Raw genomic sequence first — 15,320 nt, 5'->3', positions numbered from 1 at the left:
CAAAAAAGTGAGAGGGGACTGGGCTAAGTGTGGGCCTGTGAAATTATACCGGCACTAGGTCAGAATTAAAGCTTGAATGCCTAGATCAGGGAATTAGTAATATTGAATATGCTTACAATTACCCTTAATTACAAGCAAACCAGACACTGGCACACAGGCCCATTATATGTCGAATAATCCCAGCTTCTCACACATGCATATGCATTAAATTAATTCATATTACTGGGCTGTTCAGGTTCTAATGGTCAGCTCCCAGGAGAGGTATGTCCAGGGCAAATCGGTGTACCTAGGTATTTTCAAAAATGGTTATTCCTTTTTGATATTGCCCCGTGATGTTAATTAGTTCTCATTGACTCCTCCTGAATGATATCGGCATGCTGTATCCAATAAGCGAGGGATAGTACCCGTTGCCCAAATCCCTAGGTCACCGTATAAATCTATAATCTATAAATCTATATAAGTCTGTTTTATAGGCAACCTACTGGGGACATGATATGTCCCTTTGATTTATAATGCTACGAGCTAAGAAAAAAATAAATAGAGTACATGTACCAATACCATTGTGATTAGTGTATCCAAATTGAATGAATTGATGAAGAAATACCGGTCCCTGCCCAAGTCCCTGGGTCAGTCTGGGGTTGATAGGATCTGGAAAATACTCCTGGCATCCTTGGTCCACGCTGGAACGCTGGAAAACGCGTTTCACCCATCCTGCCGGCTTGTTCACTTCCAATGCATTGGAAGGACTCTATTTATTATTTAATTCTGACCTAGTGCCGGTATAATTTCACAGGCCCACACTTGGCCCAGTCCCCTCTCACTTTTTTGCTCTTTTTGCTATTTCTCCATTTCCTACTCTCTTACATCCGCCGACTCTTATCTATGATTCACGGGGTAATCCTGTGTCTAACGTAGACAGCAGATCCGCAACTTTTCCTTTCTCTTTGTAACCCTCCCTAGGTGCACTCTCATTGGTAAGTCGACAACATTTGTGTCCAGAAATTACTACCATACCCCACCGATAGAGCCCGATCTCGTCCGATCTTGGAAGCAAAACGGTGGTGGGCTGGGTCAGTATCTGTGAGGGGGACCCCCAGAGAATACCCGTTGTTGTAATTTATGACTCATCTCGACTTTACACCAACAGCAGGATCACCACTTTTCTTCTTTAATCATCCTTTTGTCTTTTCCCTGTTTATAATTAAAAAATTGTTTTCATGTACAGGTTGAGTATCCCTTATCCAAAATGCTTGGGACCAGAGGTATTTTGGATATCGGATTTTTCCGTATTTTGGAATAATTGCACATCATAATGAGATATCATGGTGATGGGACCTAAATATAAGCACAGAATGCATTTATGTTTCATATACACCTTATATACACAGCCTGAAGGTCATTAGAGACAATATTTTTTATAACTTTGTGCATTAAACAAAGTGTGTCTACATTCACACAATTCATTTATGTTTCATATACACCTTATACACACAACCTAAAGGTCATTTAATACAATATTTTTAATAAGTTTGTGTATTAAACAAAGTTTGTGTACATTGAGCCATCAGAAAACAAAGGTTTCACTATCTCACTCTCACGCAAAAAAAGTCCGTATTTCGGAATATTTGGATATGGGATACTCAACCTGTACTACTCTTCTCAAATATTCTGGGATATGCTGATCATTTCCACTATTTATATTTACAAGGTCCCACAGAGGTCAATTACTTATTCATACATACTTGATTATACTATACTCCTAATACCAGTCCGGTCCAATGGCCCACTGAGGTCTCATTAAAACAAGCCTAGCTTGTACTGGTTGGAGAGGATTTGGGTGTAGAGCTAGTGTCTACATCCCCCTACAAGTCTAATACTTTAGACTAACCAGAACATTTCCAATTTTTTCAATCCAATAATCAGTTGATTGATTTACCCTTTAATCTGCATAGATTTTACCATTCAGATTTATGCAGTCATACCTTTGGCGATATCTTATTTTTGAGAGATATAGATGAGTTGACCTGTATGTATGTACACAGATACCATTTTATCTTTACTGACCAATGGTGGTGGAATATGAGAGTGTGGATTTTTTCTTAAAATAATTAGTTAATAAAAGTTATGTTTTAATAGTTTCATATAAACAAACTTACATAAGAGTGCACCCACACAAGAGTCTTCTGCAAGCCAATTTTCTCCTAAGAATTCAGTATGGCTCTGTAATAAAGCTGATTTAATAACAGTATTCACAGTCTCAGTCTGCTCAGAGAAAGGGTCAGATGTACATAATTGCGGAATGACATAGAGTTGGGTTACAAAGTGGACATAAATTACTTAACTTAAAAAGAGTATTTACACTCCAAAAGTTACACCTCCTTCCAGGCCTATATGGGTGCTTCTGGAGGTTTGCATGATCTGTATTTACGTGAGCAGTTGCTCAGCCTGTGTTAGCAGTACCTACCTACCTACACTACCTTCCTTCCTTCCTTCCTTTCTGCAACTCCAGCTGTAAGGATGGTCAAGTGCCAGGTACACACAAGTCAGCATTGCACATATGTGTGTGTTCTCTTTATAGACATGCATTGAGAATTTGCACAATTAATTCTACACAAAGTGGCTTACATTCAGCCCCCTTGTGTATACAAAACTGACAGGTGCATTTATTGAACTTGGGGTCCAACAATGAGATCTGCAAAGTTACCCCTTGGTTCATTTGCCTAAGTATATAATTACTGATAGCCGTTTGTAATTGAAACAATTCATTGAATTAAATGTTTAGTCTGTTAGATCCATATTAAACTACTTGCATGAGTTTTTCATTCTAAGATGAACATTAAACTAGCTTTGCGTATTTAATATTCCGTCTTACAATCATTACAGTTGGCTCCTGACCACTTATGATCATAGCAATTGGCAAGTGTCTCACACAGTTCTCAATGGAAGATTTTCTAGACTGTATGCTAATTCATAGGACTGTCTACTACTGTGTACTGTAATCATTTAGTGTGAAGTATATATTTCGTACACACCCCTAAGGCCCCTCAATGCTCATTACTTCTGTAATCTCCTCTGGGGCACGAAGATAAAGATCAGACTCAAGCATGACCTCTATGTGGACATGTAGATCCCGTGCTGCGTTACTGGAGGGCTTTGCCATCTGGGAGGTTCGGGTCCCTGAACATGCCTGGATGCCTGGGTACTTTGTACATATCGACCCCTCCCTATGCCCCTGGCCACACTTTAATAATGTATCTTCTTCCCACTCAGCACATATTTCTTCACCTCCATTTTTTCCCCATTCTTAATGTATTCATTATTATTTTTAGACCAAGATCTTCTTGAAACAGTATTACTTATCAGTGGCTTCTATCATTCCCAAGATTTGGTGAGTACAATTTTCAAGTGGCTTTACATAACTAGAGTATGCACGCGCACACACACACACACACACACACACAATGAGTGAAGGAATCTGCAAAGGTTCTCTTAAAATATTGTTTTTGCTCCTTTAAAAAAAATTATATATATATATATATATATATATATATATATAATTTTCTTTTAAGATGTAAATGTCCTTTCTTTAAATGACTTTTAAAATTTTATTTTTATCCGTTCTTTTTTCCCCCTCTTAAATATAGATTATTTTCAACTCTTTCCAGTCCTTCTCTAATCTCTATACATAAAATATTTCCATTTTATTAATATGAAGTACTGATTTAGTTTGAAATGCTTAAACCAGCTATGTCATACTTGACAACTTAATTTTCCTCTCCATGAGCATTCCCTAGAGGGGCATGACATAATTGTGGGGGCATGGCTGATTGCAAAATTAGGCCCCACCTCCTTTAGACATAATGCAGCAAATCATAAGATCAGAAAATGGTGCGGGACAAAGATGTGATTTTATGTGTGATTTTTCCTTTACTAGATCTCCTGGTTTACAAATACACATAAACCATTAAAAAAAACAAAAACATGAATTTGCAAAAACTCTGCTCAACAAATCTTCCCCTGTATGTCATATTTTATTTTCCAAGTGTAATAGGGACTGTACATTGTTCCTGTCTTATATTTCAGCATGCCCTATCTCAATACATGAAATAAACACCCATTAAACACCAGAGTTCATTAAACAGCATAAAATACATGAATGTTAGAAAATAAATAGAATAGCTGTTATATGTGTTCCTGCTTTTATCCTGATTTTAGGCAGATGACATGACAAGTCTGGTAATGGTGATGTTGTATGATTTCCAAGATCGTAAATTTCAGCCACGTTACATATCCAATAAAGATGAAGTTATAGAGGATGTACGAAAAGTAGAAAAACTTCTGTACGGGTAAGTTGCTTTTATATCACAAACCAAGTTGTATTGGTGCATGAATTGCATCCAGGATCTTTCAGGCACCAGCACAATATGAAGAGTGTAGAATATAGTGGTCCCCCCCCCCCCACGATATTGGGCGGGCGGGGTGCAGGAGCACAGAAAAGGGGGCACGGACAGCCAGGGAGTGGGCGCGGCCCCGCCGGCGTCACAATTGGTGGCAGGCCTACACCTCCACATCACTAGGGGTGGCGTGCCCAGCCCATCACGTTACTTGTGGGGGTGTGCCTGGATGCCATGCGCATGCACACGGCATCTATTCACGTAGTGGCGTCAGCGACAGGCTTTTTTAGCAGGATGCTGCTAAAGGGGCAGGGCACACTTTGCCCTTTAAAAATTGGGCAGGGCGCGGCGCCTTGCTAAAACAGCCTAGCGTGAACACTACAATAGCTGTGCCAATCCAGACTGAGAACCGTCAGCTATAGACAATAATTATTTATTATTAGCAATTATTTATATAGCGCACACATATTCCGCAGCGCTTTACAGAGAGTATTTGGACAGTCAAATCAGTCCCTAACCCAATGGAGTTTACAATCTATATTCCCTACCACATGTACACACACATTCATGCTGGGGTTAGTTTTGTGTTAGGAGCCAATTAACTTACTAGTATATGTTTGGATTTTGAGAGGAAACCGGAGTATGGGGAGTAAACCCACGCAAGCATGGAGAGAATATACAAACTCCACACCGTTAGGGCTGTGGCGGGAATCAAACCCATGACCTCAGTGCTGTGAGGCAGTAATGCTAACCATTACACCATCTGTACTGCCCTGCGAGAAATGCGAGAATAGAATGAAGAAAGCTAAGCCCCCTGCTACATTTATCTTTGACGCACAATTCTAAAACACTTCTACTTATAATACTTGAGTAGCAGAAAACTGTATAATCCAGAATTTACCCAGCAAACACGGCAACGGCACTCGTTTAGATTAGAACCTCTTGTGACATTGTTTGGTAGCCATGAATTAACATATTCCTATTTGCGCTACTGATTTAGTTACAAAGTTTGTGACAACAGTCTAAAGGCATGACACAGATATTTGCTATCGGATAAGAGTCATCCTTTCATCCGCCTAGTTGGCAATTCACCTACATGTCTGTATGCATAAGCGTTACTCTTTCTGGATATGCAAACAACATTTCTCTAGACTTACATGGCTGCCTGCACAAAATGAAATGGATTTTCAAAGTTAGATTAGTGGCCCTGTACCATGTGACAGATTAGTAGCCCTGTACCAAATATAAATTTGTCAGCGGCTTATTATTTAAGCCCACAGTACATGAGCTCCTTTCAATTCTTGATGTTTCCTTTAGGATAACTGTTATTCTCAGCTGTAATTTCACAATATCTCCCTAATTGTCTCAATCCATTATTTTCTGTATGATTTGTTAGTAAAATACATCTTTGCCTTCCTATATCAATGGGGTATTTATCCTCCCTACTGCATACTTCGCCTTCCTGTACTATTCTGCTTGAACGGACTCAAATTGCTATCACATCTGAAATCTAATCCTATATATTTTTAATAGATGTAATAAACTGCTACAGTTTACACTTTACTATCAAAATGTAGCTGTAAAAATGAAACCCATATAATGGGCAGCTAGGCATAAGCAGCTTTGTGTAAGGAGAATATCTTTTATTGAACACTTATTATTTTCTTTCTGGAAAGAGACATTGAACAAAAAACACAGAACACGTGAGAGCAGTTACTGCGTCTGCTTTTATTCTCAGTGGATAATTTTGTCTGTGCCAACAAGATTGATAAATTTGCCCGAAGCCTGCACCCATTGTGAAATAGTGACCTCCCTGTGCGTGTCTTGCATTCACTCAGTGAAAGCAAATTCCTTTCCTCTCCCCCATAGCTCTGATGCTTAAGTGCTGATTCTGCCCTCATTTTGTTATTAACCGCAGTGATGTATCTCCTTTACATGTCAGGGTTTTATTTTTTCCAATAAGGAAACAGCAGTAAACACACAATTTAAGAGAAAAAAATATTAAATGCAAAGAACAAAAGTAACAGTATAAAATAAAAGCATCAGCCTGGCACTGTGCATATTAGTGGTAGGGATTATCTGGATATACTGCTGGTGGACTGATAAATAAAGTCACATAATGGCCATTTTTCAAAGTGGCCATCCTGCATAGAATTTTTCTTTCTTTCGTTAAATAGCAAGAAAATAACTTTTTTTAGGTTATCGGGGGCATTGAATTCTAGTTGGAACTGCCGTCTTGTCGTAAAGACGGCAGTTTCCGACTTTTTTAGGTCGGATAGTGTTCCAACCTATTCAGTGGTCCTACCGATTTTCCGACAGGTCGGCAATTCCAACTTGTCGGAAAACACGTGGATCGGTGGATTAGCCGTGGAGCCACGCGTTTTGTCAGATTCGCGGCCAAATCCGACAGGTTTTAGCCCCGTTTCTGACAATGTCAATCCGACTTTAAAAAAAGTCGGATTGGCATTGCCGGGAACGGCCAAATCCACGATAATTGACGGAAAATATCCGACATCAATTGAATACACCCCTCTATATGTTATTTATCTTAGCTACCCTCCTAAAAATCTTTATCTCCTTTCAAAATCTCTTTGGAGGAAAAACAAGTATGGCTGTCAGGCACAGTCAGTCTGCTACACAGACATTGGCTCGCACAGCTCTCAGCATTTCATATAATAGCAGGGAGGAAAATGAGGTATAAAATGTCATAGTGCTGATAGAGCTCAGAAGAGTATTCCAGAACCTCTCTGCTCACTACACTATATGCTGTGTGACTGTGGTTGCCATGGTAGTCCATGACAGTTTGTAGAATTCTAAGCAGCATGAAAACGAACAAAGGAGAAATGGTAAGTATCCTAATATGACATCCTTCCACAATGATTTATGGGCCTTATTCAGGTATGTCAGCAAACTAAAAGAAGCATACTAATGGGCAAAACCATGTTGCACTGCAGGGGGGGGGGGGGGGGGGGGGCAGATGTAACATGTGCAGAGGGATTAAGATTTGGGTGGTGTGTGTTCAAACTTAAATCTAAATTGCATTGTAAAAATAAAGTAGCCAGTATTTACTCTGCACAGAAACACTATAATCCACCCAACTCTAACTCTCTCTGTACATGTTATATCTGCCCCACCTGCAATGCATCATGGTTTTGCCCGTTAGTGTGCCTTTTGGTTTGCTAAGAAACCTGAATAACCCCCTGTGTTAATGACCATGACATTAGTAGCAAGACCTAAGGTGTATGTATTTAGGTGCACAAAAAAACCTTGCCATTGACTTGAGACCACTTTATTATTTGTAGTAAAGACATTTTCCATGACTCTACCATGGTTGCATCTGCCCCCGACCATCCACAAATAATAAAAACGATTAAGGAGTAAATCCTCTTGTTTCCAGGCTGCATGTGTTCGCAATTGAAGGTACGCACCCTTACTATACAGAGTCATGCCCACTCAGCATCAATACAGGCATGGTAAACCTACCACAGTTATACCAGTATAGCCTCTTCATATAACCACTCATAGTTGCCTACTTTTGAAATAGCATTCAGGGGGATTGCAAACAACAACATCTATGCGCACATCACTGAATATCTATATGTATATATATATATACATACGCACATACGCACACACACACACACACACACACACACACACACACACGGTTGTGAGGTGTGATGTCTTCACACAAGCTTGGGTGCACACAGGCACTCTCATAGCCATCAGTGTGCTGGAGAATGTTAACCATTTTCTTGTGGCACACAGTCTCCTTATTCTTATCTGCAGTATTTCCTCCATGGTGGGTGGAAAGTGGTGACATCACTGCATTGCTCACACTCAGCGCACCCTCATGCAGATATATGTGCTCTTCAGGGAGATTCCCTCTATTTGGGGGAGTCTCCCTGATATTCAGGGAGAGTCTGCAAGAAGGCTATTCCCATTTTCCAGCTGGATAGTACACATATCCACGGTACTACCAATTATGTGAGCAGTGCAGTGCATAAACATGCAGTCCTATTTTGTGTTGTTTTCTCCTTTCGTTCCACTCTTATTGAGACTTCATTGTCGAAAAATAATTGGAGACCTCTCCATACTTTTTATTTTTCCACTACTTAATACTTTTATGTTCTTTCTTTTAGTTATAAAACCAAGCTTGCTGCAGCCCTTGTAAAATGTCGAATTAAATATGCAGCTCCAACAATTGAATATATATTACCAGAGGTTGTACGGAAACAGGAACAAAGAGCTTCAACATTGCCATTCTACGCTTGGGTTAATACAGCCAAAACTAGGTAAATTCAAAACCTTCCTGGTGTTCATGAACGACCACTGACTATATGCAGGTGTGGATATTAAATTATTGAGACTGTACTTGTAAACAAAAAATAAACCATACTGCGTGAGTTAAAAGGGAGTTGGGGAACACGGAACTTGGACTATCTCAAAACGGTTGTGCAGGTCTCGCCCCTCCCGCACAGATAGTTTTCAGAGAAGTTGTGTTTTTTCTGTAAGTCATAAAAATGCTTTAGTTCAAAAGTAGAGCAACGTGTTAACTTAAAGTTTTTAGTTAAATTGTACAAAACAAGCTCCGATTCTTTCCGTATGCTAACCATAGCTTACGGGGCGGAATGTATGTCACGTGCACATGTGTTGAGTTTCACAAAAGAGTTAGTGACGAGAGTGAGGATAATGGAGAAGATGAAGGTCCTGGAAGGCCTTGCACATCAAAAACAAACAAAAATGTGGAAAAAATGTTTTCTCTAACGTCCTAAGTGGATGCTGGGGACTCCGTAAGGACCATGGGGAATAGCGGCTCCGCAGGAGACTGGGCACATCTAAAGAAAGCTTTAGGACTATCTGGTGTGCACTGGCTCCTCCCCCTATGACCCTCCTCCAAGCCTCAGTTAGATCTCTGTGCCCGAACGAGAAGGGTGCACACTAGGGGCTCTCCTGAGCTTCTTAGTGAAAGTTTTAGATTAGGTTTTTTATTTTCAGTGAGACCTGCTGGCAACAGGCTCACTGCATCGAGGGACTAAGGGGAGAAGAAGCGAACTCACCTGCGTGCAGAGTGGATTGGGCTTCTTAGGCTACTGGACATTAGCTCCAGAGGGACGATCACAGGCCCAGCTTGGATGGGTCCCAGAGCCGCGCCGCCGGCCCCCTTACAGAGCCAGAAGGCAGAAGAGGTTCGGAAAATCGGCGGCAGAAGACGTCCTGTCTTCAACAAGGTAGCGCACAGCACTGCAGCTGTGCGCCATTGCTCTCAGCACACTTCACACTTCGGTCACTGAGAGTGCAGGGCGCTGGGGGGGGGGGCGCCCTGAGACGCAATAAAAACACCTTGGATGGCAAAAAAAATGCATCACATATAGCTCCTGGGCTATATGGATGCATTTAACCCCTGCCAGAATCCATAAAAAAGCAGGAGAAAAGTCCGCGAAAAAGGGGCGGAGCCTATCTCCTCAGCACACTGGCGCCATTTTCCCTCACAGCTCCGTTGGAGGGAAGCTCCCTGTCTCTCCCCTGCAGTCACTACACTACAGAAAGGGTTAAAAAAAGAGAGGGGGGCACTAATTAGGCGCAGTATTAACTATACAGCAGCTATAAGGGGAAAAACACTTATATAAGGTTATCCCTGTATATATATAGCGCTCTGGTGTGTGCTGGCAAACTCTCCCTCTGTCTCCCCAAAGGGCTAGTGGGGTCCTGTCCTCTATCAGAGCATTCCCTGTGTGTGTGCTGTATGTCGGTACTTTTGTGTCGACATGTATGAGGAGAAAAATGATGTGGAGACGGAGCAGATTGCCTGTAATAGTGATGTCACCCCCTAGGGGGTCGACACCTGAGTGGATGAACTGTTGGAAGGAATTACGTGACAGTGTCAGCTCTGTATAAAAGACAGTGGTTGACATGAGACAGCCGGCTACTCAGCTTGTGCCTGTCCAGACGTCTCATAGGCCGTCAGGGGCTCTAAAGCGCCCGTTACCTCAGATGGCAGATATAGACGCCGACACGGATACTGACTCCAGTGTCGACGGTGAAGAGACGAATGTGACTTCCAGTAGGGCCACACGTTACATGATTGAGGCAATGAAAAATGTTTTACACATTTCTGATAATACGAGTACCACCAAAAAAGGGGTATTATGTTCGGTGAGGAAAAACTACCTGTAGTTTTCCTGAATCTGAGAAATTAAATGAGGTGTGTGATGATGCGTGGGTTTCCCCCGATAACAACGGATAATTTCTAAAATGTTATTGGCATTATATCCTTTCCCGCCAGAGGTTAGGGTGCGTTGGGAAACACCCCCTAGGGGGGATAAAGCGCTCACACGCTTGTAAGGGCTCTACCTTCGCCTGAGATGGCCGCCCTTAAGGATCCTGCTGATAGAAAGCAGGAGGGTATCCTAAAAGGTATTTACACACATACTGGTGTTATACTGCGACCAGCAATCGCCTCAGCCTGGATGTGCAGTGCTGGGTTGGCGTGGTCGGATTCCCTGACTGAAAATATTGATACCCTAGATAGGGACAGTATATTTTTGCCTATAGAGCATTTAAAAGATGCATTTCTCTATCGTCCTAGTGGATGCTGGGGTTCCTGAAAGGACCATGGGGAATAGCGGCTCCGCAGGAGACAGGGCACAAAAAGTAAAGCTTTTTCAGATCAGGTGGTGTGCACTGGCTCCTCCCCCTATGACCCTCCTCCAGACTCCAGTTAGATTTTTGTGCCCGGCCGAGAAGGGTGCAATCTAGGTGGCTCTCCTAAAGAGCTGCTTAGAAAAAGTTTAGCTAGGTTTTTTATTTTACAGTGATTCCTGCTGGCAACAGGATCACTGCAGCGAGGGACTGAGGGGAGAAGGAGTCAACTCACCTGCGTGCAGGATGGATTGGCTTCTTGGCTACTGGACATCAAGCTCCAGAGGGACGATCACAGGTACAGCCTGGATGGTCACCGGAGCCGCGCCGCCGGCCCCCTTGCAGATGCTGAAGTCAGAAGAGGTCCAGAATCGGCGGCTGAAGACTCCTGCAGTCTTCTAAAGGTAGCGCACAGCACTGCAGCTGTGCGCCATTTTCCTCTCAGCACACTTCACACGGCAGTCACTGAGGGTGCAGGGCGCTGGGAGGGGGGCGCCCTGGGAGGCAAATGAATACCTATAAAGGCTAAAAATACCTCACATATAGCCCCTAGAGGCTATATGGAGATATTTAACCCCTGCCTGATTTTTCTAAATAGCGGGAGACGAGCCCGCCAGAAAAGGGGCGGGGCCTATCTCCTCAGCACACGGCGCCATTTCCTCTCACAGCTCCGCTGGTCAGGACGGCTCCCAAGTCTCTCCCCTGCACTGCACTACAGAAACAGGGTAAAACAGAGAGGGGGGGGGCAAATTTATGGCGATATTTTGATATAACAAAGCAGCTATAAGGGAGCACTTATTATAAGGCTATCCCTGATATATATATAGCGCTTTTGGTGTGTGCTGGCAAACTCTCCCTCTGTCTCCCCAAAGGGCTAGTGGGTCCTGTCTTCGTTAGGAGCATTCCCTGTGTGTCTGCTGTGTGTCGGTACGTGTGTGTCGACATGTATGAGGACGATATTGGTGTGGAGGCGGAGCAATTGCCAAATATGAGGATGTCACCCCCTAGGGAGTCGACACCAGAATGGATGCCTTTATTTATGGAACTACGGGATAGTGTCAACACGCTAAAGCAGTCGTTTGACGACATGAGGCGGCCGGACAATCAATTAGTGCCTGTCCAGGCGACTCAAACACCGTCAGGGGCTGTGAAACGCCCTTTGCCTCAGTCGGTCGACACAGACCCAGACGCAGGCACTGACTCCAGTGGTGACGGTGACGATTCAACCGTATTTTCCAGTAGGGCCACACGTTATATGATTTTGGCAATGAAGGAGGCGTTACATTTAGCTGATACTACAGGTACCACTAAACAGGGTATTATGTGGGGTATGAAAAAACTACCTATAGTTTTTCCTGAATCAGAAGAATTAAATGACGTGTGTAATGAAGCGTGGGTTGCCCCTGATAAAAAGCTGATAATTTCAAAGAAATTATTGGCATTATACCCTTTCCCGCCAGAGGTTAGGGAGCGCTGGGAAACACCTCCTAGGGTGGACAAGGCGCTAACACGCTTATCTAAACAAGTGGCGTTACCCTCTCCTGAGACGGCCGCACTTAAAGATCCATCAGATAGGAGGATGGAAAATATCCAAAAAAGTATATACACACATGCAGGTGTTATACTACGACCAGCTGTAGCGACTGCCTGGATGGGCAGTGCTGGGGTAGTTTGGTCAGAGTCCCTGATTGAAAATATTGATACCCTGGACAGGGACAATATTTTACTGTCGTTAGAACAAATAAAGGATGCATTTCTTTATATGCGTGATGCACAGAGGGATATCTGCACACTGGCATCACGGGTAAGTGCTATGTCCATTTCGGCCAGAAGAGCTTTATGGACGCGACAGTGGACAGGCGATGCGGATTCAAAACGGCATATGGAAGTTTTGCCGTATAAAGGGGAGGAGTTATTTGGAGTCGGTCTATCAGATTTGGTGGCCACGGCTACAGCCGGGAAATCCACCTTTCTACCTCAAGTCACTCCCCAACAGAAAAAGGCACCGACTTTTCAACCGCAGCCCTTTCGTTCCTTTAAAAATAAGAGAGCAAAGGGCTATTCATATCTGCCACGAGGCAGAGGTCGAGGGAAGAGACAGCAACACGCAGCTCCTTCCCAGGAACAGAAGCCCTCCCCGGCTTCTACAAAAGCCTCAGCATGACGCTGGGGCTTCTCAAGCGGACTCGGGGACGGTGGGCGGTCGTCTCAAAAATTACAGCGCGCAGTGGGCTCACTCGCAGGTAGATCCCTGGATCCTGCAGATAATATCTCAAGGGTACAGGTTGGAATTAGAGACAGATCCACCTCGCCGTTTCCTGAAGTCTGCTTTACCAACGTCCCCCTCCGAAAGGGAGACGGTTTTGGAAGCCATTCACAAGCTGTACTCTCAGCAGGTGATAGTCAAGGTACCTCTTCTACAACAAGGGAAGGGGTATTATTCCACTCTTTTTGTGGTACCGAAGCCGGATGGCTCGGTAAGGCCTATTCTAAATCTGAAGTCCTTGAACCTGTACATAAAGAAGTTCAAGTTCAAGATGGAGTCACTCAGAGCAGTGATAGCGAACCTGGAAGAGGGGGACTTTATGGTATCCTTGGACATCAAGGATGCGTATCTCCACGTTCCAATTTACCCCTCACACCAGGGGTACCTCAGGTTCGTTGTACAAAACTGTCACTATCAGTTTCAGACGCTGCCGTTCGGATTGTCCACGGCACCTCGGATCTTTACAAAGGTAATGGCCGAGATGATGATTCTTCTTCGAAGAAAAGGCATATTAATTATCCCATACTTGAACGATCTCCTAATAAGGGCGAGGTCCAGAGAACAGCTAGAGATGGGATTAGCACTGTCTCAAGAAGTGCTAAAACAGCACGGGTGGATTCTGAATATTCCAAAATCCCAGTTAATGCCGACAACTCGTCTGCTGTTCCTAGGGATGATTCTGGACACGGTTCAGAAAAAGGTTTTTCTCCCGGAGGAAAAAGCCAAGGAGTTATCCGACCTTGTCAGGAACCTCCTAAAACCAGGAAAGGTGTCTGTACATCAATGCACAAGAGTCCTGGGAAAAATGGTGGCTTCTTACGAAGCAATTCCATTCGGCAGATTCCACGCAAGAATTTTCCAAAGGGATCTGTTGGACAAATGGTCAGGGTCGCATCTTCAGATGCACCTACGGATAACCCTGTCTCCAAGGACAAGGGTGTCTCTTCTGTGGTGGTTGCAGAGTCCTCATCTATTGGAGGGCCGCAGATTCGGCATACAGGATTGGATCCTGGTGACCACGGACGCCAGCCTGAGAGGCTGGGGAGCAGTCACACAAGGAAGAAACTTCCAGGGAGTATGGACGAGCCTGGAAACGTCTCTTCACATAAACATTCTGGAACTAAGAGCAATATACAATGCTCTAAGCCAGGCAGAACCTCTGCTTCAGGGAAAACCGGTGTTGATCCAGTCGGACAACATCACGGCAGTCGCCCATGTGAACAGACAGGGCGGCACAAGAAGCAGGAGTGCAATGGCAGAAGCTGCAAGGATTCTTCGCTGGGCAGAGAATCATGTGATAGCACTGTCAGCAGTGTTCATCCCGGGAGTGGACAACTGGGAAGCAGACTTCCTCAGCAGACACGATCTTCACCCGGGAGAGTGGGGACTTCATCCAGAAGTCTTCCACATGCTGGTAACCCGTTGGGAAAGACCAATGGTGGACATGATGGCGTCTCGCCTCAACAAAAAACTGGACAGGTATTGCGCCAGGTCAAGAGATCCGCAGGCAATAGCTGTGGACGCGCTGGTAACGCCTTGGGTGTACCAGTCGGTGTATGTGTTTCCTCCTCTGCCTCTCATACCAAAAGTATTGAGAATTATACGGCAAAGAGGCGTAAGAACGATACTAGTGGTTCCGGATTGGCCAAGAAGGACTTGGTACCCGGAACTTCAAGAGATGATCACGGAAGATCCGTGGCCTCTACCTCTAAGGAGGGACTTGCTTCAGCAGGGTCCCTGTCTGTTTCAAGACTTACCGCGGCTGCGTTTGACGGCATGGCGGTTGAACGCCGGATCCTAAAGGAAAAAGGCATGCCGGAAGAAGTCATTCCTACTTTGATTAAAGCAAGGAAGGAAGTAACCGTGCAACATTATCACCGAATTTGGCGAAAATATGTTGCGTGGTGCGAAGATCGGAGTGCTCCGACGGAGGAATTTCAACTGGGTCGATTCCTACATTTCCTGCAATCAGGATTGTCTATGGGTCTCAAATTGGGATCTATTAAGGTTCAAATTTC

At 43.8% G+C, this 15,320-nt stretch overlaps 1 protein-coding gene across 2 annotated transcripts in view; it reads left to right on the top strand.

Moving 5' to 3' along the window:
- NSUN7 (NOP2/Sun RNA methyltransferase family member 7) overlaps positions 1-15,320 on the top strand; it is a 421,001-nt gene that overhangs the window by 84,067 nt on the left and 321,614 nt on the right. For both annotated transcript variants that reach the window (XM_063921030.1, XM_063921029.1), the window contains exons 3-5: positions 3,330-3,388; positions 4,216-4,346; positions 8,537-8,689. In XM_063921030.1, coding sequence (XP_063777100.1) covers positions 3,330-3,388; positions 4,216-4,346; positions 8,537-8,689 — 343 coding nt within the window. The remainder of the gene's footprint in view (positions 1-3,329; positions 3,389-4,215; positions 4,347-8,536; positions 8,690-15,320) is intronic.

The sequence above is a fragment of the Pseudophryne corroboree genome, chromosome 1, assembly GCF_028390025.1.
Source record: "Pseudophryne corroboree isolate aPseCor3 chromosome 1, aPseCor3.hap2, whole genome shotgun sequence".
In the NCBI taxonomy this organism is placed as follows: Eukaryota; Metazoa; Chordata; class Amphibia; order Anura; family Myobatrachidae; genus Pseudophryne; species Pseudophryne corroboree.
This window is presented reverse-complemented; position numbering and strand designations above follow the sequence as displayed.